At 43.9% G+C, this 24,266-nt stretch overlaps 1 protein-coding gene across 1 annotated transcript in view; it reads left to right on the top strand.

Moving 5' to 3' along the window:
• The window catches only part of QPCTL (glutaminyl-peptide cyclotransferase like), a 967,717-nt gene that overhangs the window by 642,876 nt on the left and 300,575 nt on the right, over positions 1-24,266 (top strand). Inside the window, exon 5 of the mRNA XM_069207795.1 lies at positions 8,943-9,042. Within this exon, the coding sequence (XP_069063896.1) occupies positions 8,943-9,042 (100 nt within the window). The remainder of the gene's footprint in view (positions 1-8,942; positions 9,043-24,266) is intronic.

Here is a 24,266-nt window from a genome sequence, read left to right on the forward strand (position 1 = left end):
ACATAGTTCTTAGCTCTCTATTTCACTGGACCCATCTGACCAAGCTACATCAACCCGGGGGCAGGGAAGTGGAACCTCCACTCAACGGTGGGTACGACCTCTCGATACCACCAGAGAGGAGGAAGAAGTGCACCCACCCAGACCGCAGCTACACGAACAACATCATCAGCCCAGGTGGAGGCTGTGGACATTGAACGGGGAGGACATTGAGGAGGACACCACCACCTGGTGTGGGAGTGGAAGTGGGGGGAGAATATGGGTCTCTGCCTGGACCAGAAGACTAGGATTTTGATGTGGTGTCCCCAGGGCAGGCCCCATTGCCATCTGAGCCTGCCACTGGCACTGGCACTTTCACTATAAAATCTGGAAAATCTACATCTGTGTAGTGTTTTTTATTATATTTGCTGTATTCCAAATACTGAAGTCGCATTGTTATGTGGTAATTGCTTTGTACACAGATGGTTCTACTTATATACATGTTTTACATACATTTTTTCAAAGCATATGTGGCCTACAACCAGATTGACCAAGTGACCATCATCAACTATTACTCAACTCCTTTGAAACGCAGAAGCTAATTTCTATTTACATAGTGTAGCAAATACATATTTGACATTGATCATGGGGGGGATCCCTCCTGTGGCTGTGCAACTTTGGTGGTGAGGACCTCTGTCAGTAAGTGAGTTTAACGTGTTGGTGCTGATGGGTGGGTGTGGTGCCTGTCTGTACAGCGAGTGAGGGTGGCTGGACAGATGGTAGATGGGCCTGGACAGGGAGTAAGGATGGCTGTATAGGTGGGGGATGTGCCTATACAGGGACTGATGGTGCCTGTACAGGTGGAGGGGTGCTTGTACGGGGGTGAGGGTGGGTGTACAGGTGGAGGATGTGCCTGTACATGGGGTGATGGTGGCTGTACAGGTGGGGGACGTACCTGTACAGGGGCTGACTGTAGCTACACAGGTGGTGGATGTGACTGTGCAGTGAGGGGTATGTGCAAGTGGAGTGGTGCCTTTGAAGATTGGGGGGTGTCTGTGCAGTTTTTGGTATCAGGGGCTGGGTGTGACGTGGTGCAGGTAGATGTTAGGTCCCCTCCATGTGTTGACTGTGAAGGGTGACTTGATATCAATTTCAGCATGCCCTCCATCATCTTCATAGCCAAGGCATGGTATCTTGCACTGTCTTCCCTATGTATGGCCACGATGTTGTTGATCTTCTTTGCCACGCCTTGCCAATATTTATTCATCCTGTTCAAGACCTGGGTCAGTTGGTTGATCATCTTAGGGAAGTACACATGTCCTTTAGTAAGTCTGAAATCTCAGACAGAGTAGGCCCTATGGCACGAATGTCCTGCCTCACATTAGCCTGCTGTTGGAAGAAATCCGCCTTCCACTGGCCTCCATGAGCATCCATAATCCCTTTCTGCATGGGACAGCTTCGAATACCACCATCAGGTCCAACAGCAGGGGGAAGTGTGGCAGGTGGGAGGCTGTGGGCTGGAGATTGGTGCCTAGGGGATATCGGCTCCTCACTATTGGTGCTAGGCCCCTCAGATGGTGGAGAGAAGGCCTGGGATGCACTGCGATGGGAGGAGTGTATAGGGGAACCAACCCGCCTGACCTTGATGTGAGGGATGTGAAGGGGTTGATGTTTGTGTTTGGGTTTGTGAACACTGTTGCTGGTTGGCTGACTGCTGGGAATGAGCAATCCTCGGGGTGGAGTTGGAGGCACCATGCTGGCTGGAGCTCTGCAAGATTCTCCCCTTGGATTGCCCGTCACCTGTAACTTGTGGATGGTAACTCTCCCAGAAGCGACTCACCTTCCTCAGCATCTGGAAGACAGAAGTTGCAATAGAATACCTATTTGCCTTAGAATAACATGTGGTGCAATACAAGGGTTGAGTAAAATTATCTGTGCATCACCGGATGACCAACATGTGATCAGGTTTGTGTACTCTTACACTGTAGCATTGAGGTGTTCAATGCAGATGTGAAATGCAAAAGCAAACTCACCCACTCTAAACACAGCTCTGTGTTGTGATGAGATGCCCCTTGCTGTCAACTGCTGAACCCTACTCCTCGAGTGTGTAGCCGAAGATGTTTTCCTTGATCCAGCAGCTTGAGAAGGAAGTGACAGCATCTTACTGTTTAGCATGACTCATTTGTTAGCATGCACACTTAAAACACATCACTGATTATGTTGGCAACATTTTACACACAACTTCAGATGCCATGCAAAGGTGGCTAGATCTACTAATGTAATTCCACAAGTATTTAGTTATTGCAAATTAATTGGGATTCAATAGTATACAACACACTATGGCACCCTTTTCTGATGGACGGATGGTAATGGATTTGACTGATGCAGCCAAGATGTCTCCCAAACCCCTGGATGATGTCTTCTGGAACATTGAGGATGACCTGACAGCAGCTGTAATGTGACATACATTTCCATATTTAAATGCAAGGGGTGATGGTAATTATTCCACATGTCTAAGTCATAGGTAAAAAACAGAAATCTGCAATTTACAGGAAGGGGCTGCATGTGGCCCTCCTGACATTCACATTCGGAGCCCTGGTCAGCAGCAACATTGGACATGTGTTGATTCAGCACAGCACTGGCATCAGCCAGATTGCACATTAACAGGCAGATGTGTAAAATAAGGTTAGTGATAGTCAAAGGAAGGAAGTTAAGCAGGTGTGCTGCCTCACCTACCTTTGAATTCCCCTCATTTTGAGGGGCATCATGTATCATAAGTATGATGTGGTCTCTTCAAAGTTCTAAGTGAGTTTACCTCAACATGCAGACCTGTTTCACCTTTACACATCCGATATTATCAATGCTTTGCAGCCTACAAATCATAGGTATAGTTGTCAACCAAGATTTGGGAAACTTCATTCTCCCTCCACCTCCTCCCTGATTTCATTGCCCATACTGGGTTGGGCAGTTAGACATTTGTGCTCTCTACCTCCTTTCCTGTTCTGTTCCTCCATTATACATAACAACATCATATTCTATTTTACATGACACCGGATAAGGATTTGGACTGCACACATCCTGAAGTCATTCAAGCTTCACTTAGAAGTGATTATGGAGTGAAAAGGGGCAAAGTGAAAATCAACATTTGGGTTGGATCAAACATTCTGTATAATAGGATAAGCTGGCATAATAAACACCTTTCTTGGTTTCACATTGTGCAGTTTGACTTCCTCTATACCCACCATACCAGCCACAACCCCTATCCCCGAATGCAACTGCTGGCATTAGTGCAGCACTCATACCCAACAATTACCATACATTTTGGGCACTTTGATTTTGTTAGCAAGTATCCCGGTAATGGTTTTTCAAATCAGTTGTTTCAACTACTCTTCACAAGAGACAATATGAGCAAATGGTAAGCACTTTACTAATGCACTGTACGTTTTGAGTCATCCTATCATTAGGCAAGATGTTAAGTGGTATACTGTTGTTAGCCATATGTGACCTTATGGAGAAGAGACAATAGTGAGATTTGACACATACAGTTGACATTTTGGCCACTTTTTAAGAGCATGAACATTTTGGAAATGTGTTACTATTCATACTTACCAGAGTCCTGCATCCAACCAGTGTATGATTCCTGACCAGATATAACATCCGTACATGTAGCAGAGATATCTGTGGTATTCTATACAACTTCACAGGGCCTACAATGATATTTGTAGTTTCAGTTTACATTCTAGTTGACATGTGATGCACAACATAACTTAGTTCATTTCAAAGGTTTGGGAATGTTGATAGATTCTATGCACTATATCTATGCAGGGATGTGGAATTCCTATCGCCCGACGCCCGGGACATCTTGTTTGGGGTCAAGGGCAACAAGTTGCACTTCACTACTGACGGTTCCTGTACCAAAAAAATAAATAAAACGTGTACACACATGTTTGAAACGTTAGGCTATGAGGCTAAGTATAATGCTCCCAGAATGCTCTCTGATTAGATGCAAATGTTTGCAGAAGCTTGTAAGCAAGAGAGAAGAGTCTTTGCTTTTCAAATAAAATGTTCAGAAAAAATGCAAGTAGGGAAAAAGTTTCGCTACCATGAAATTTTAGGTGCTATTTCTTTGACATGTCATTTAGTAAAATGTGTTGATGCATGCTAGTATTTCCCAAAAATATTTCTAATGGAAAATCAGTGTAACCATTTTCAACACGATTATGGGAAGCAAATAAAATAAACAAACACTGAAAAAAGTCAACTGATCCGACATATTTGTATAAGTCTTTTAGTTTCATCAATGCGTGTCTTGTTTTGACATGGCTTTTGTAACAATTTATTGTTGTGGGAGCTACCAAGCCCTCAACATTGTAACAAACACTGGCAAATCCCCCCCCAAAGGTTTTTGAACTCTAAAAGCACACTTTGCCACCAGTGGCATTACAAAGGCCCCGCAGCCGCCCTCCAGGGGACCCCTTCAGCACAGCACCTGCCCTGAGTGAGTCTGAAGAGGGGGCTCCTTCATGTTCTTTGTAAAGGGGCACCCTCCAGTTTTGTTACGTCACTGATTGCCACTGTAGTTCCTGACACTGAACAAAACTACTTTGTGTGCCAATATGCTCCTTGTGGAAGAGCAGAATGCGATCACTCACAGTAAAGCCAGCCGATAGAGAGAGAAATAGAAGTTTAATAAAAACAAAATGTCTTTGTTAACACCAGACCTAATTAGGGACCAAGAACCACATGTAGGTACCTTTTTGCGAACAGGTTTGCGACTCGCAATTAGGAAGGGGTGTTCCCTTCCTAATTGCGACTCGCAGTGCAATGTAGGATTGTTTTGTGACCAAGGGCGCAAACCAATCGCAGTTTGCACCCATTTCAAATGGGTGCTAACCCATTCGCAAAAGGGAAGGGGTCCCCAGGGGACCCCTTACCCGTTGTGAATGTCACTGTAAAAAAAAGTTCAGTGTGGACCACTGCCTGCTCTGAATAAATGAAACAAAAACATTTCATTTTTCGTTTTTGTAATGCATCTCATTTTCTTTTAAGGAAAACGGGCTGCATTACAAAAAAAAACTGCTTTATTGAAAAGCAGTCACAGACATGGTGGTCTGCTGTCTCCAGCAGGCCACCATCCCTGTGAGGGCCGCCATTTGCAAGGGGGTCGCAAATTGCAACCCACCTCATGATTATTCATGAGGTGGGCATTTGCGACCCCCTTGCGAATCGCAGATGGTGTCAGGGACACCATCCTACATTCGGATTTGCGACTCGCAAATTGCGAGTCGCAAATCTGAACCTGCCTACATGTGGTCACAAATTCTTACAGAAAGTCACAAAAGTGCACCCATGGTATATGTCTTTGAATTAGTGGCTTTCAAGAGAAGTATACCAGGAAATCGTACCCCTATAAAATATTTGTGAACTGTATTTTAGCATGGGTAAATACGCATGTGTAGATTTGCTCATGTGAAAATCTATTGAGCATTTGCAAGTTCATTTTCCCTCCAGCCACTTTCTTCCCAACCCTGGAAGAAGTTCTAATTCTGCCATTGTCAGGAGTAAATTTCCAACTTTTCTTATTATGGGCAAATATTAGAGAGAAGCTGGTGAAAATCTTTAAAACATGCAGGTTAGTAGGTTTGCAGACTCAAAGGCATTCCAGCCCTGGAACTATTGCTTACTGCTTCCTCCAGCCCCTGTATGCAGATCTGCAGAAAGGTGGCAAAATAAGGAAATTGCTACAGTAGGGATTGAAATTGCAAGTATTCAAGCCCTACTATGGTAGTAGCCCTGGCATAATCAGAGAGGCTATTATCAGAGCTCTTACATAATGAGATTGCTGCCATAATTTGTCGCCACACTACATGGCACCAGAGGGACAAGTAGATCTTTTTACAGGACAAGTAGATTTGAGAAGCAACCTGTCCCCTGGACAAGTAGATATTTTAATAAATTCCACATCCCTGTCTATGGTTGTCTGATCACAGTGTATGAGTTTGGGCCCTCTGACAATAGTTATGTACCAGTTTGTGCTGGTGTTATGGGTTTCTGTTCCCTATGAGGTTGCGTCCCTGCTGGTGTAGGGATCTCTGCTGCAGTGGGTGACTGCACTCTGGCTGTATGTGGCAAAAAAAGAGAAAATTAATCTGACTGTAGGAGGGCGCCGCAAGAATCCCAATCCTGGCGCTCCTCGAACGCCTCGCCAGATCTACAACCCCGTCGTCATGGAGACGCGTGGGGGAGGAGACGGAAGTCGGCCCCGGAGTTCCGGGTTGCCGAGATTGAAGAAGGACGCAGCGGGACGGGACAGGACTCCTCCTCGGGACGCGATACGGAGCCAGAGGGAGAGACCATAGGACAGCGCGAGAAGGAGAGAGACGCCGAGCCAGACCACGCAGAGGAAACGTGGAGAAGCGCCAAACCGGACCGAGAAGGAGAGACGGAGAGAAGAGCCAACCCGGGATACCAAGGAAGGGAGAAGGAAGAAAAGACGGAAGAGCCACCCCGAGAGGAGACGGAGGACGCGACAGCCTGCCACGGCCCAGGAGGGTCGTGGCTGGACAAGGTACGTGCTATAGTAAAGGGCCGTAGCAGAACCCAGGGAAGGGGAAGGGTAGGAAGCGAGAGGAGGATTAGAAAGAGGTGGAAAGGGGAGGAAGGGAGACAGGGTGACTATCTCTAAAAGGGGAGCGTCTGAGGTGGGATAAGTTCCCTGGGCACCATAATAATCACGTATACTGTGTTGACACTAGGAAAAGAAACCCACTCACCTCCCCACTAAAAGAATAGAGTAACCCCTCCATCACACCCCCCCCTTCGTATTTCACCTCCTCTCACGTACCCCTATACAGAAACAAAACAGTGCTTACCCTCCCCACTTACCGGCTGCCACCTTGTTTGTGTTCTTCCGAGGAAACCTGCCGCCAGGACACCGGAACACGCCATCTGGAAGGGAAAAGAAAGGGAAGAAATAAACAACCCACCTGAGACGGATAGAGACCAGAGCAGGAAGAGAAGGAAAGGAAAAGGAAACTCAGAACCATGAGTTACTAACAGACTATTCTAGGTTATTTTCCCTTTACTGCCGCCAAGAACAATAAAAAGCACGTAAACCCCTGAAAAGGGTAGTTAACCTCAGTGTTTGTGTCCTCTATCACCCCTACACCACACCCATCGCCTACACTGACATAACCAAAACATGTTGAATATGTGCGACTTATTTACACTCTTGCACCTACACGCCAACAATAATGGTGAGTGAAGGAAGCACATCATCTATTGCCATTTACCTTTGTAATACACCAGCAGTGATGGGCCACTGTTTTGGACTGAGGAATCTCTAATTGCCATTTTCATCGAAAGGATCCTGGGACTTGTAGTGAAAGGGTCTAAATGAGACACTTGAGAGTCAGACTCACTGAGGCAATTGCACATTTTTGGTACAAAAATCCATAGTCGTATATGTAGTGTATCACACTTATCTATCAATTGGTGTCACTGTTGGATTCATCACATATTACCTGGCACCACATCAAGGTAATCACTCACAGGCAGCCCATGGAGCAGGTCGGTTTATGGTGGAGAGGACGTCCCTCTCAAATGGAGCGAGATGGAGATGGAGGTGGGGTCCAGTTGGGCCAGCAGGGAGAGCTCTTGCCACCTCTATCCTGCTGTACTTCTCCTTCACCCTCCTCTTCTCATTCTGCCACTTCTTTTTTATGTCTGTGACTGTATGGGCATCCTCTCCCAATACAGTGACTGCCATGGCCAAATGCTGCCATAGGGTTTTGCTGTAGGGTGGGGAGACCAAGCAGTCTTTTGTGATGCCTCACTATGAACTTAGGTATCATGGTGGTCTCTTCCTCATTATAATTTTTCTTCCTCCTCAGGGGGGTAGCATGTCTTCAATTTCTCCAAACATACAGCAGGCAGGCTCAGTTTTGGTGTCGAAGGACCAGAGCCTTGGATGTGTGCAGCTTTTATGGGGTTTTTGATGCAGGTGGTATTGATAGCCTGCAGGTGCAAGGTATTACAATCACTCCGCCAGAGTGCAGAGAATCCGTCCCGAGTACGGACATAAAGATACTACTCGTAAATGCCCTTTGTGAATTTCCAAAGTTGTAAACATAGACGTTTGGTCTAAGTTTAGACCAAAGTTCTAGGTTACCCTTTGTGAATCTTTATCTACATCAGAAGAAATGGGTGAAGGTACATTTACACTATAGTATGCGTTGGACAGTCACGAACGTCAGCGTTGGGAGAGAAGGTGATATGTGACATTAAAACAGCAGTTTTATCAGCAGTATGCACAGATATTCATCACATCTTAGTGGTATCTCTTATTGCAGGTGGTAAAGAGTAAAGGCGATGGGCCACTTTGAGTTGTAAATGTGTGAAAGGGTGATGCTCAGGGGGTGATGGATCTTCAATCCAGTGGCAGAGTTTGAGGAAAGATAAATAGCCGACTCAATAGTGGGAGCCTACTTAGGTAGGGGATGCTCCATAACCGCATCACTTTCTTTGATTATGGCCTCGGTTGACTCCATTATCCTGTTTTCCCTCCGCTTTGGAATCTTTTCTCTTGATGATGACAATTAAGAAACTGTATTTCCTGCACTACAAATCCTAAACATTCTCCGTTTGCAACAAACCACAAAATGCTCTCATGTATGGCCTAGCCAAACCTCTGTTAACATTTGTAGAGGAGCTCTAGTGGTTAAGCATGTGCCTCTTACAGGAGTTAGACTGTGGTTCACAGAAGAGTGTGCCCACACAACTCTAGCCCCTCTGTTTGTGTAGAAATCTGGTATTAATGTTTTTATAGTGTTGTTTATAAGTGTCACTAAAGAAAATGTACGACTGCGATCAGGAGGTTTTACATGAGTCAGTAACTGCCATGTTTCTCTTGAACTGAATCTCAAGTTTTTCTAAAATACATAATTCTTGATATTTGATTCTTGCAGAATTTGTTTGTCCTTCTGGATCTCCTTGGTGCCAGTGAAACACTCATTGTAAGTCACTTCCCCCAGACATCATTTTGGTTTGAACAGCTCATCAATATAGGTACTGTATAAACATTTTATATTCCATTCACCTTTACATTTTTAGCATGCACCCTACATTTTGTTCCCTGGGTGTTTGTGCCAAATGTTCATGCCATATATTATATATGTAAATATGGGTATTTCTTCTTACTGAATATTTGCTAGTAGTTTCAAAGCTTGCTTTTCACAGAAAATAGATATAAAGGCGTTATAGCCCATAATTTCAATCACACAAAAAGTGATCGGAGGAATGCGTGCAATACGTCTAACCAATGGCAATCATTTGGGGTAATATTCAAACTCATCCTTCTTTTGCCCACCATGTCACCTCAGTTTAGACCTTGTGTTAGACCGGGCATCCTTGCCGTGGTTTCCCCTGTCTTTTTGCCTCTGCTTCCTGTATTTTTGACTGTGTGCTGGATTTCGTTTTTGTTGACTTTAAGACTCTGAGCACTTTATCACTGCTGACCAGTGCTAAAGAGCAAGTGCTCCCTGTGTAAATTGTGATTATGATTATCCGTGATTGGCATATCTGATTTACTTATAGGTCCCTAGAAGGGTGTACTAGAGGTGCCCGGGGCCTGTAAATCAAATGATACTAGTAGGCCTGCTGCACTGATTGTGCCATCCACATGAGTAGCCCTTTAAACATGTCTCAGACCTGCCACTCCTGTGTCTGTATGTGCAGTTTTGCACTGCCAGTTCTACCTGGCATCCACTTGCCAGGCCCAAACCTTCACTTTCACTACATGTACGACGCCTCTAAGGTAGGCCCTGGGTAGCCCCATAGAAAGGTGCAGTGCATTTAAAAGGTAGGGCATGTACTCGTTTGTTTTTCATGTCCTCATAGTGAAATACTGCCAAATGTGTTTTTCACTATTGCAAGGCCTATGTCTCCCATAGGTTAACATGGGGGTTGCCTTTAAATACCCTAAGTGCATGTTCCCGTTAGGGGCAGATAGAGATGTGGAGTTTGGGGTCTCTGAACTCACAATTTAAAAATACATCTTTTGGTTTGTGAATTCATTCTAGACAGTAACACAGAGGGAGCTGAGTTGTGTACTGCATATGCTGATGATTCTTTCTGGGATAGAATGGGAGGGAGGAGCGGTCACCTGCATTTGAAAGGGCTGTGTCAGTGCCCTCACAATACAGTCTCCAACCTACTAGAGTGTGGTTGGGGCAGGGCAAGAGGCAGGATATTGTATACTACAAAGACTTTCCTTTGAAGTTTGCCTACTTCAAAGGCAGAAATGAGTATAAGTAGTGGACCCAAAACCCCAGACTTTGAGAACACTTATGGATCAAGAGGAACCTCTGCCAAGGCGAAAGTTGAAGAGCAGAGAGGAGGAGTACTGCCCCTTAGCTGTGTGTGCTTTGCTGGGTTGGTCTGCAGTTGCTGCTTCTGCCTTAGAGAGGACAAAGGCTGGACTTTGCTGTGTATACTACTTGTGAAGATTCTCCAAGGGCTTGGACTGAGCTTGCCTCCTGTTAGGAAGTCTCAAGGACATCAAAGACTTCATCTGCCAGCACCTAGGCTGTCTTGCTTGAGACCCCCTGACTTGCCAAGTGGTGCCACATCCAATCCCTGGGCCCTTGGAAGGAGAAGCTGGCAGAACCAGAGTGAAAATCCACGCACTGGTGCTGAATGGCACAAAAATCGACACCGCGGCTGAAAAATCGATGCAGCACCGGTAAAAACAACGCATTGCCAGCTCAGCGTGGATTTATTGCTGCCATGCGTCCTGATTTTGCATACATCGTGCCTGGATGTCAAAATCTTCAACATCACCGCACGGACTTGAGGCTGCTGGTCCGGAAACTGATGCATTCCTTCCCTGCGAGGATAGAATTGACATGTCGCTTACCCGGTGAAAAAAGAATTGACGCACGGCCTCACTTGCAAGTAAGGATCAACGCATTGCTTGCTTTTCTGACTCATGCTCGCCTGTGCAGCTTTATTTTTTATGCATACAAGGTACTTTCTGCTAAAACAACACATCCATTGATTCTTATGGCTTAAGATTCTTTTTACTTTACAAATTGATATCTTTACTTGTGTATATTGGATTTTTGTCGTTTTGGTCTTGTTTGATTTAGATAAATATTGGCGATTTTTCTAAAGTGGTGTGGTGTCCTTTTGTTGTTTTTTCACTGTGTAATGTGTGTGTTGCTACAAATACTTAACACATTTCCTCTGAGATAAGCCTGACTGCTTGTGCCAAGCTCCAAGGGGTTGAGCAGGAGTTATCTGAGCTGTTTATCTCCCTTACCCTGACTAGAGTGAGGGTTCCTACTTGGCCAGGGTGTAAACTGACTTCCAACTAGAGACCCCATTTCTAACACCCAGCATATGCAAGTTAGTCTTGGTCATGCTCCAGTAGGAACCATCCAGCCAGTATTGCCAAGAAAGGATCCCTCTGAACCAGAACACAACCAACCCAGGATGTAATTCACAGTGCTGAATTAATTTGCAGGATATTAAGCTTTCCTATGCAACTTAAACATTCATGCAGTAACAGTGCTCTTAGACCATTAAATAGTACCCCGTGACAAGCTCACCTGTGCAGGTCCCAAAAACATTGTAAATCAGGAACCCTGTTAGCAAAATTAGACTACCCCACATTGCATTTTTTCTTTCTGTAGATGTGTCTAATCTGTAGTCTCAGTATACCTGCAAAGAAAAGAAAATCACATATCAGAATGTGTTTTTCGTTTCCTTACAATGTACTTTACAATTTAAAATTTGATTTATAATAACATACATTGTTGCATAAATTGCATTTTAAATATTTGCACATTATTTTTCTCAAAACATCTGTAGACACATCTGCAGTCTACCACAATCAGTTATTACTAAATGGATAATGTTCATATGCTTGGGGGTGATGCGTCAAGTGGGGCCAAGACAAAGGGAGTCCCAAAATGCGAAATCTCCATGCAGTTTCCATAAGGATATTTGAATAGTGCAACAGTCAAAATGGCTGAATGGAATTACACCAAATTTGGTAAGAAGTTAGATATTGGTCCAGGAAGTATGTTTTCTTTTTTAATTTTGTGTAAGTCTGTTCTTAGTTTTTGAGAAATTAATGTTAAAAAATATATGAACTGTTGTTCAAAATTTTACAAATCAAGTCATTTCATTGGCTGAGGGGGCTTTCACAGAGCGAGCTCTCTGATTGGCTGACTGCAATATGAACAAAAGTGTTATGGCAGCCATTGTGGGACTTGGGAGACTAAGGGCCTCATTATAAGTCTGGCGGTCTTCAGACTGTCAGACTCTCCAACTTCGGTAGGATCCCCGCAGCCTTGATTAAAAATTACGACGATCAGACCGCCAAAGGACCGCTGTCCCCTCCGGGAACCTGGTTCCCAACAGCATGATGGCAGTCAAGCTTGTAATTAGCCATGGAGGCGCTGAACTCAGTGCATCTATGCTGACTGCAATCCCCCTAAGACTGGTGGAAAGGTAGTGCAGGGGGCCACATGGGTCCCCTACACTGCCCACAACCATGTATTAAGAAAGCATCAATAGTTTAACTCAGTTGTCAGTAGTGTCCCATAAGAACATTTTCCTCATACCTCACATTAAGTGTTTTGATTAAGGATACCAGATTCCTTCATGTCGCCAAGGGTTCAGTGCTGTAGTCCTCCACTTTTTCTTTTTAAAAGCCTTTCCAATATGGTATATTAGTCCACTATGTTTTATTAATGGAGATCAGCAGTACATTTACCAGAATGGATTAGGCTGTTTAAACAAGAGGTTAACACTGGAGCATGTGTCCTGGGGGCATGGAGTCTTCTGTTAACCTTAATGCTGGCTTCTAAATTAATGAATAAAAGGTGTAGGTGTGCACCTTTTTGCTTGGAATGTACCCTCTTTTGTGTTGATTGCACCAAGGAAGCGCTGAAAATGAAGGCATCATTTCAGACAGTGGTCTTGCTAACACCTCTTTGTCGTTCACAGAACCCCATGTGCGAAACATGACCATCAATCAGCGATGTATTTTATGGACTCTTTGGTGTCGTTTTAATCATCCATTGAAATGTACTGGGGATGGAAAATATTAAATAAAACATTATATTCTTACTCTAAATCGCATCCATGTAAGAACCATCTTCATATTCATGCTACCCTAAGCTACTCTAGATGAGTGCTTGAGAACTTTGTTAAAAAAAACACTCCAGCCATTGATGAGCAATATGATCCCTCTCATTGAGTGTTTGAAATGTACCAAATCAGTTTGATACCAGTACATACAGAGTTCAAGAACTTTACCAGCCTAGCACAAAGTAATGAACGGTACAAACAGTTCATTTTGTGTTTTATGGGTGTGATGCTCCATCAAAACATGGTGAATATTCCATTTGCCATATTAAAAGTGTCAGAGGGTACAATACACCTATAAAACAGTGGCCAGGAGATACATAGTCGCCACTTTTGGGACTTTTCTAAGTAAATCCCAAAGTCTTGAAGTACCAAACAACAGGTTGAGTAATCGGAGGTCTAGGATCTTAATCTTTGGCTGGAGACTATGTCAAAATTCCATCAAAAACTGCATCGGTAAGGGATAGATCATACCCTCTCATGGTATATAGAGAGGATATTGGAATAACTGTCCCAAGCAATCGCCTGGGTTGAAACATATACACCATAAAAGAACATACATTAAAATATAATTACTTAAATTATTATAGAATCCATACAACCCATATAGGTATATACACAATATGTACCTATATAGGTTTTATATACTATAGTTAATAATTTATACATTCCAAATTAATTAAGCATTTTCTTATAGGCGCAGCCTGTAGAGCAAAATTTGCAACCACACTACCGACAATTACATCTAAATTTATCAAATATATCAGTGCTAGTCTATATGTAGTAAATTTCATATTTAAAAGTAGAGGCTTTAATAATTTCCTTCTTGGAACACTGTACAATTTACAAAATAATATAAAGTGCACAGTGGATTGTAATGATGTCCCATCACAAGGCGAGGGAAGCCTGATGTCGCATCCTGTGGAATACTACCAGATGGTGAACTAAACCTAGGCAAAATTGTTTGAGTATCTAAACATATTTGGAATGTTCAAAAGTTAGGGTTTGACACCATCCTGATAAACCATAGTGAAAACATTTATACGTGACTCATCACAAGCTCTCTAATAGTAATACACAAATTCCTTTAAAAAATAACTAATTATTGACGTTGGTGTTTGCAAGAGCTTGTGATCACCCAATTTATTAAAAAGGTTTGTAATATTTTGTGACCAAGGAATCCTTTTGCCATTGTCTGAATTAAGGCAGTCCTTTAGAATCTCTCTGGTAAAGGAAGTTTCTGACTTACGTCTATACCACATACCGGAGAAGACTGGGCTTAACAAATAAAACATCTTTGACAAAGGGTATACCTAGCTCCTTGCATATAACAGACTCAAAGTTAGATTTCGGCAGAGTAAACATCTCAGAAATGTGTTCTCTTGTCTTTGGACTGTCACATTAGAACCAAGCCCCCATAACCTGCCACATATCGATTCTAGAGTCCCACCCATGCACCTACTATTAAATATAGTTAACATTTCTCTTAATGATTTGGAGCCCAGTTTTTTTTAGCAAATCTAAAGTCAACAATGAGCTTACGTGACTGCATAGAGTAGGATTGTGTCATAAACCCATGATAGTTTACATGGGTATTCCATTGATGGGGTTAGCTGTCCATAAGGGGCTGGACGCCTAGCCACTGATCTGGCCCTGCGGCCAATCCCACACTGTGTGTGTCATAAGGTTGCTTTCAGAAAGGTAATACAATTTTATTTCTCATTATAAAAACCCTAGAAATTCACTATAATTAAATTGAGTGACATTATAGTTTAGAATTGTCATTATTTTTTACTTGACAATAAAAAGCCTTAAAACAAAGGTTAAAATTTTGTTATAGGTAGGTGAAAATGTCAGCCACAAAGTAACGTTTTAAGCTAAAAATAACATGAAATTCACCAATTCTGGCTATCTCTAGTAACTATAACTTGTGCCAAAAACTATACCTTGCTTCATCAACATGCACTAATAATTACCCCACATATTAGATCACTCATGACATATGTGACATCATAAATAACATGACTGCAACATCTGAAATGACTTAATCGATGACAAGACTGTGTATGGCGCGGACACAAGTTATACTTACTTTAGAGACTTTAGAGAATGAGTGATAGTTACTAGAGATTACTATAACTGGTGAATTTTAGTGTTTTTGGATTTTAAAACGGTATTGTGTCACTGAAAATGTCATTATAAAGGTAGCCTTTGTTTTTTAAGTGACTATATATATATATATATATATATATATATATATATATATATATATATGGTCGGCGGCATGTGTAGCTGCAGATACACATGCTGTGCATTATCCTGCCATCTAGTGTTGGGCTTAGAGTGTTACAAGTTGTTTTTCTTTGAAGAAGTCTTTTTGAGTCACAGGACCGAGTGACTCCTCCCTTTCAGCTCAATTGCACATGGGCGTCGACTCCATCTTAGATTGTTTTCTTTCCGGCATCGGGTTCGGACATGTTCCTCTTCGCTCCGTATTTCGAATCGGGAAAGTTAGCTAAAGCATAAAAAAAATTGACGGTATTGTTATTGCTCGGTACCGGGTTAGTGTTAGTGTATCGGCACCAACATCAAGAACGCGTCGGCAGCCCTTCGGGGATTCCACTCTTCACCCAGGGCCTGGTCGGCCAACCACACCCGTCGTGCCAGAATAATGGACCGGACCCCCTTCCGTGTCTGTCCTAAGTGTCACTCAAAGTATCCTTATACAGACCAGCACCGGGTCTGTAATCTGTGTTTGTCACCCGAACACAGAGAGGTTACTTGTGAAGCTTGCCATGCGTTTCGATCAAAGAAGACCTTGAGGGATCGACGAGCAAGAAGACTGCAAATGGTGTAGAAACCGAAAGAACAACTCGACGCCGAGGAGGAGGAAAGCATCTCCATCCAAGAGACGGAATCGGATGAATCCGACAGTGAACGACCATTGACGGTGCAACAAACCGTGAGTAAACCTGCCCCATCCCAAACTCAGGGTCACACTAAAAAACTTGAGGCCATGGGAACGCCACTGCCAGCAGGCCATGGCTCAACCCACCGAAAGGAAGGTGACCAAACATCAGCACCGAAAAAGGCCAAGGAGTTGCCGAGGACTTCCGACTCCGGTCGAGAATCCGGCACCGAACGATTTCGACACAGAGTGATCGAATCGACCGAATTCTCCTCGGAACCGAAAAAGACTATAACAACAGAAACTTCGGTACCGAAGAAAGCGGCCTCGGAGCCGAAAAGAAGCTCCTATACAGAAGAGCAAGGACTTTCATTGCAATTTAAGGAAAGACATCGATTTGAGCAAGAGTTAGGTATGGAAGAACCTGACCATACACAACAGAGGTTACATATCCAAAAAGAGACTGGCAAGATTCAGACTTTACCTCCACTCAAATCGAAAAGGAAACTTGCATTTCAGGAAACAGAAATGCAGCCAAAGGCTAAAGTAGTTAGAGACAAATCTCCACCACCAATGGTCTCACCACAACTATCCCCACTGCACTCACCACAATTGTCACCAGTGGGAACACCTATAATGCAGTCACCCACACATACTGGAATGACCCAAGATGATGCTGATGCATGGGATTTATATGATTCACCAGTATCGGATAATAGCCCTGAAGGTTATCCAACCAAGCCGTCACCACCAGAAGACAGTACTGCATATACACAGGTACCATCCAGGGCAGCTACGTTCCACAACGTAGCAGTGCACACAGAGCCAGTGGAGGATGACTTCCTTTTTAACACTCTGGCATCCACCCACGCATCTTATCAAAGTCTGCCAATACTCCCGGGCATGCTCAAGCATGCGCAACAGGTCTTCCAGGAGCCTGTAAAGGTTAGAGCTATCACGCCTAGAGTTGAAAAAAAGTACAAACCACCCCAACAGATCCAGTGTTCATAACACAGCAGCTCACACCGGACTCAGTGGTTGTAGGGGCAGCAAGGAAAAGAGCAAACTCTCAATCGTCAGGAGATGCTCCACCACCTGACAAAGAAAGTCGGAAATTTGACGCTGCAGGCAAGCAAGTGGCATCACAAGCAGCCAATCAATGGCGAATTGCGAATTCACAAGCCCTACTTGCACGCTACGACAGGGCACACTGGGACGAGATGCAAGACATCATACAGCACTTGCCCAAGGAACACCAAAAACGTGCCCAGCAAGTAGTGGAAGAGGGACAGGCCATATCTAACAACCAGATAAGGTCCGCACTAGACTCGGCAGACACGGCAGCACGCACTGTCAACACGGCTGTAACCATTTGCAGGCATGCATGGCTCCAAAGTTCTGGATTCAAGCCGGAGATTCAACAAGCGGTGTTAAATATGCAGTTTAATCAACAACAGTTTGGGCCGGAAGTCGATACAGCCATTGAAAAAATGAAAAAAGATACGAACATGGCCAAAGCAATGGGCGCGCTCTATTCCCCACATGTCAGAGGCACCTTTAGGAAACCACAATTCAGAGGGGGGGTTTCGTCAACAAACATTTGAACCTTTCACCTCTCAAACCAGACCCACCTATCAATCACAATACCAAAGGGGATGGTTTTGTGGTTCCTATAGAGGGCAATTCCCAAAAGGAAGGGGAAAATTCCAACCAGCCAAACCAAGCCAGACCAAGCAGTGACTTCAGTGTCACAACACCCCAACACTTGTCACCAGTGGGGGGGAGGCGAACCACATACTACCAAAACTGGACACATATTACCACAGACACATGGGTCCTATCAATTATCCAACATGGTTATTGCATAGAATTCACAACATTCCCTCCAGATGTGCCACCAAAAACGCACAGACTATCTCAACAACACTTAGACCTATTACAAATAGAGGTCAAAGCACTGCTACAAAAACGAGCAATAGAGCTCGTACCCAATCACCAAAAAGGAACAGGCATCTACTCACTTCTTTCCTGATTCCAAAAAAGGACAAAACATTAAGACCTATCTTAGATCTCAGAACACTGAATCTTTTCATCAAATCTGATCATTTCCACATGGTAACACTTCAGGGCGTAGTTCCCTTACTAAAAAAGGAAGAATACATGACAACATTGGATCTCAAAGATGCGTATTTCCACATACCCATCCATCCTTCTCACAGACAATACCTAAGGTTTGTAATGCAAGGCAAACAATATCAATTCAAAGTGCTACCGTTCGGAATAACAACAGCCCCCAGAGTATTCACAAAATGCCTAGCAGTAGCAGCCGCTCACATAAGGAGACAGCACATGCACGTATTCCCATATTTAGACGACTGGCTAATAAAAGCCAACACTCAACAACAATGTCAATTTCACACGCAAGACGTCATAGAAACTCTACACAAACTAGGGTTCTCTATAAACTACCAAAAATCACATCTGCAACCATCCCAAATACAACAATACTTAGGAGCAACACTCAACACACAAAGGGCAATTGCCACTCCAAGTCCACAAATAGCCTATTCGTTGCAAAATGTAAGATCAAGCATACAACCAAACCAACACTACACGGTAAAGTTGGTAATGAAACTACTAGGCATGATGTCCTCATGCATAGCCATTGTCCCAAACACAAGATTACATATGCGGCCCTTACAACAGTGCCTAGCAAAACAATGGACACAAGCACAGGGTCAACTTCAAGATCTAGTGTTGATAGACCGCCAAACACACTCTTCGCTTCAATGGTGGAACCCTATAAATTTAAACAAAGGGTGGCCATTTCAAGACCCAGTGCCTCAAGATATTATCACAACAGATGCTTCCATGGTTGGGTGGGGAGCACACCTCAACAATCACAGCATACAGGGTCAATGGGACAATCAACAAAAACTACTTCACATAAATCACTTGGAACTGCTAGCGGTATTTCTAGCATTAAAAGCGTTTCAACCACTAATAGCCCACAAACACATTCTTGTCAAGACAGACAACATGACAACAATGTACTATCTCAACAAGCAAGGGGGGACACACTTGTCCCAACTGTGTCTCTTAGCACAAAAGATTTGGCATTGGGCAATTCACACCCACATTCGCCTAATAGCACAATACGTACCAGGCATTCAGAATCAGTTAGCCGGCAATCTCAGTCGAGATCACCAGCAAACTCATGAATGGGAAATACATCCGAAGATCCTACAGGATCACTTCCACCGCTGGGGAACACCAAACATAGACCTATTTGCAACAAAAGAAAACGCAAAATGCCAAAACTTCGCGTTCAGGTACCCACACCCTCAGTCCAAGGGCAATGCTCTATGGATCAGCTGGTCAGGGATATTTGCTTACGCTTTTCCCCCTCTCCCACTCATTACTTATCTGGTCAACAAACTGAGTCAAAACAAACTCAAACTAATACTCATAGCACCAACTTGGGCTCTCCAACCGTGGTACACAACACTGTTGGACTTATCAGTAGTACCCCACATCAAACTACCAAACAGACCAGATCTGTTAACACAACACTAACAACAGATCAGACACCCGAATCCAGCATCGCTCAATCTAGCAATCTGGCTCCTGAAGTCTTAGAATTCTGACATTTAAATCTTCCACAAGAGTGTATGGAGGTCATTAAACAAGCGAGAAAACCTACAGCAAGACATTGTTATGCAAACAAATGGAAAAAATTAGTTTGCTACTGCCACACTAATCAAATTCAACCACTACATGCTTCCACAAAGGACATTGTAAGCTATTTATTACACCTACAAAAGTCTAATCTAGCATTCTCTTCCATTAAAATCCATCTCACTGCAATATTTGCCTATCTGCAGATTACACATACAACATCACTTTTTAGAATCCCAGTCATTAAAGCATTTATGGAAGGACTAAAAAGAATCATACCCCCAAGGACGCCACCAGTACCTTCGTGGAACCTTAATATTGTATTAACAGGACTCATGGGCCCACCATTCGAACCCATGCATTCTTGTCAAATCCAATATCTGACTTGGAAAGTAGCCTTTCTAATAGCTATCACATCACTTAGAAGAGTGAGTGAAATACAAGCATTTACTATTCAAGAACCCTTTATACGAATACATAAACATAAAGTGGTTCTCCGTACAAATCCAAAATTCTTACCAAAGGTCATATCACCATTCCATCTGAACCAAACTGTGGAACTCCCAGTCTTCTTTCCACAACCAGACTCAGTAGCCGAAAGGGCCTTGCATACATTAGACATAAAGAGAGAACTAATGTATTACATTGACAGAACAAAACAATTTCGTTAAAAAAACAACTGTTTGTAGCTTTCCAAAAACCTCATGCAGGCAACCCTGTATCCAAACAAGGCATTGCCAGATGGATAGTTAAATGCATTCAAACCTGTTACCTTAACCCCTTCGCTGCCAGGCCTTTTCCCCCTCCTGTGCCAGGCCTTTTTTTGCCTATTTGGGGCAGTTCGCGCTTAGGCCCTCATAACTTTTTGTCCACATAAGCTAACCAAGCCAAATTTGCGTCCTTTTTTTCCAACATCCTAGGGATTCTAAAGGTACCCAGACTTTGTGGGTTCCCCTGAAGGAGGTCAAGAAATTGGCCAAAATACAGTGAAAATTTCGTTTTTTTCAAAAAAATTGGAAAAAGGGGCTGGAGAAGAAGGCTTGTGGTTTTTCCCCTGAAAATGGCATCAACAAAGGGTCTACGGTGCTAAACTCAGCAGCTTCCCAGCTTTCAGGAACAGGCAGACTTGAATCCGAAAACCCAATTTTTCAACACAATTTCGGCATTTTACTGGAGCATACCCCATTTGTGCAATTTTTTGTGCTTTCAGCCTCCTTCCAGTCAGTGACAGGAATGGTCAGGAAACCAATGCTGGATCCCAGAAACCTAAACATTTCTGAAAAGTAGACAAAATTCTGAATTCAGCAAGGGGTCATTTGTGTAGATCCTACAAGGGTTTCCTACAGAAAATAACAGCTGAAAAAGAAAAATATTGAAATTGAGGTGAAAAAAACATCAATTTTTCTCTACTTTTTACTCTGTAACTTTTCCCTGCAATGTCAAATTATCGAAAGCAATATAGCGTTACGTCTGCTGGACTCCTCTGGTTGCGGGGATATATAGGGTTTGTAGGTTCATCAAGAACCCGAGGAACCCAGAGCCACTAAATGAGCTGCACCCTGCAGTGCGTTTTCATTCTATACCGGGTATACAGTAATTCATTTGCTGAAATATAAGGAGTAAAAAATAGCTATCAAGAAAACCTTTGCATTTCCAAAAAGGGCACAAGATAAGGTGTTGAGGAGCAGTGGTTATTTGCACATCTCTGAATTCCGGGGTGACCATAGTAGCACGTGAATTACATGGAATTTCTCAAATAGATGTCTTTTTTACACACACCCCTATATTTGGAAGGAATAAATGTAGAGAAAGACAAGGGGCAATAACACTTGTTTTGCTATTCTATGTTCCCCCAAGTCTCCCGATAAAAATGATACCTCACTTGTGTGGCTAGGCCTAGCGCCCGCGACAGGATATGCCCCAAAACACAACGTGGACACATCACAGAAAACAGAGCTGTTTTTAGCAAAGTGACTACCTGTAGATTTTGGCCTCTAGCTCAGCCGCCACCTAGGGAAACCTACCAAACCTGTGCATTTCTGAAAACTAGAGACCTAGGGGAATCCAAGGAGGGGTGACTTGTGTGGCTCGGACCAGGTTCTGTTACCCAGAATCCTTTGCAAACCTCAAAATTTGGCTAAAAAAACACATGTTCCTCACATTTCTGTGGCAGAAAGTTCTGGAATCTGAGAGGAGCGACAAATTTCCTTCCACCCAGCATTCCCCCACGTCTCCCGATAAAAATGATACCTCACTTGTGTGGGTAGGCCTAGCGCCCGCGACAGGATATGCCCCAAAACACAACCTGGACACATCACAGAAAACAGAGCTGTTTTTAGCAAAGTGACTACCTGTAGATTTTGGCCTGTAGCTCAGCCGCCACCTAGGGAAACCTACCAAACCTGTGCATTTCTGAAAACTAGAGACCTAGGGGAATCCAAGGAGGGGTAACTTGTGTGGCTCGGACCAGGTTCGGTTACCCAGAATCCTTTGCAAACTTCAAAATTTGGCTAAAAAAACACATGTTCCTCACATTTCTGTGGCAGAAAGTTCTGGAATCTGAGAGGAGCCACAAATTTCCTTCCACCTAGCGTTCCCCCACGTCTCCCGATAAAAATTATACCTCACTTGTGTGGGTAGGCCTAGCGCCCGCGACAGGATATGCCCCAAAACACAACGTGGACATATCACAGAAAACAGAGCTGTTTTTAGCAAAGTGACTACCTGTAGATTTTGGCCTCTAGCTCAGCCGCCACCTAGGGAAACCTACCAAACCTGTGCATTTCTGAAAACTAGAGACCTAGGGGGATCCAAGGAGGGGTGACTTGCGGGGCTCGGACCAGGTTCTGTTACCCAGAATCCTTTGCAAACCTCAAAATTTGGCTAAAAAAACACATGTTCCCCACATTTCTGTGGCAGAAAGTTCTGGAATCTGAGAGGAGCCACAAATTTCCTTCCACCCAGCGTTCCCCCACGTCTCCCGATAAAAATGATACCTCACTTGTGTGGGTAGGCCTAGCGCCCGCGACAGGATATGCCCCAAAACACAACGTGGACATATCACAGAAAACAGAGCTGTTTTTAGCAAAGTGACTACCTGTAGATTTTGGCCTCTAGCTCAGCCGCCACCTAGGGAAACCTACCAAACCTATGCATTTCTGAAAACTAGACACCTAGGGGAATCCAAGGAGGGGTGACTTGTGTGGCTCGGACCAGGTTCTGTTACCCAGAATCCTTTGCAAACCTCAAAATTTGGCTAAAAAACACATGTTCCTCACATTTCTGTGGCAGAAAGTTCTGGAATCTGAGAGGAGCCACAAATTTCCTTCCACCCAGCGTTCCCCCATGTCTCCCGATAAAAATGATACCTCACTTGTGTGGGTAGGCCTAGCGCCCGCGACAGGGTATGCCCCAAAACACAACGTGGACATATCACAGAAAACAGAGCTGTTTTTAGCAAAGTGACTACCTGTAGATTTTGGCCTCTAGCTCAGCCGCCACCTAGGGAAACCTACCAAACCTGTGCATTTCTGAAAACTAGAGACCTAGGGGGATCCAAGGAGTGGTGACTTGCGGGGCTCGGACCAGGTTCTGTTACCCAGAATCCTTTGCAAACCTCAAAATTTGGCTAAAAAAACACATGTTCCTCACATTTCTGTGGCAGAAAGTTCTGGAATCTGAGAGGAGCCACAAATTTCCTTCCACCCAGCGTTCCCCCACGTCTCCCGATAAAAATGATACCTCACTTGTGTGGGTAGGCCTAGCGCCCGCGACAGGATATGCCCCAAAACACAACGTGGACATATCACAGAAAACAGAGCTGTTTTTAGCAAAGTGACTACCTGTAGATTTTGGCCTCTAGCTCAGCCGCCACCTAGGGAAACCTACCAAACCTATGCATTTCTGAAAACTAGAGACCTAGGGGAATCCAAGGAGGGGTGACTTGTGTGGCTCGGACCAGGTTCTGTTACCCAGAATCGTTTGCAAACCTCAAAATTTGGCTAAAAAAACACATGTTCCTCACATTTCTGTGGCAGAAAGTTCTGGAATCTGAGAGGAGCCACAAATTTCCTTCCACCCAGCGTTCCCCCACGTCTCCCGATAAAAATGATACCTCACTTGTGTGGGTAGGCCTAGTGCCCGCGACAGGATATGCCCCAAAACACAACGTGGACATATCACAGAAAACAGAGCTGTTTTTAGCAAAGTGACTACCTGTAGATTTTGGCCTCTAGCTCAGCCGCCACCTAGGGAAACCTACCAAACCTATGCATTTCTGAAAACTAGAGACCTAGGGGAATCCAAGGAGGGGTGACTTGTGTGGCTCGGACCAGGTTCTGTTACCCAGAATCCTTTGCAAACCTCAAAATTTGGCTAAAAAAACACATGTTCCTCACATTTCTGTGGCAGAAAGTTCTGGAATCTGAGAGGAGCCACAAATTTCCTTCCACCCAGCATTCCCCCACGTCTCCCGATAAAAATGATACCTCACTTGTGTGGGTAGGCCTAGCGCCCGCGACAGGATATGCCCCAAAACACAACGTGGACA

Source organism: Pleurodeles waltl, chromosome 9 (assembly GCF_031143425.1).
Source record: "Pleurodeles waltl isolate 20211129_DDA chromosome 9, aPleWal1.hap1.20221129, whole genome shotgun sequence".
In the NCBI taxonomy this organism is placed as follows: domain Eukaryota; kingdom Metazoa; phylum Chordata; class Amphibia; order Caudata; family Salamandridae; genus Pleurodeles; species Pleurodeles waltl.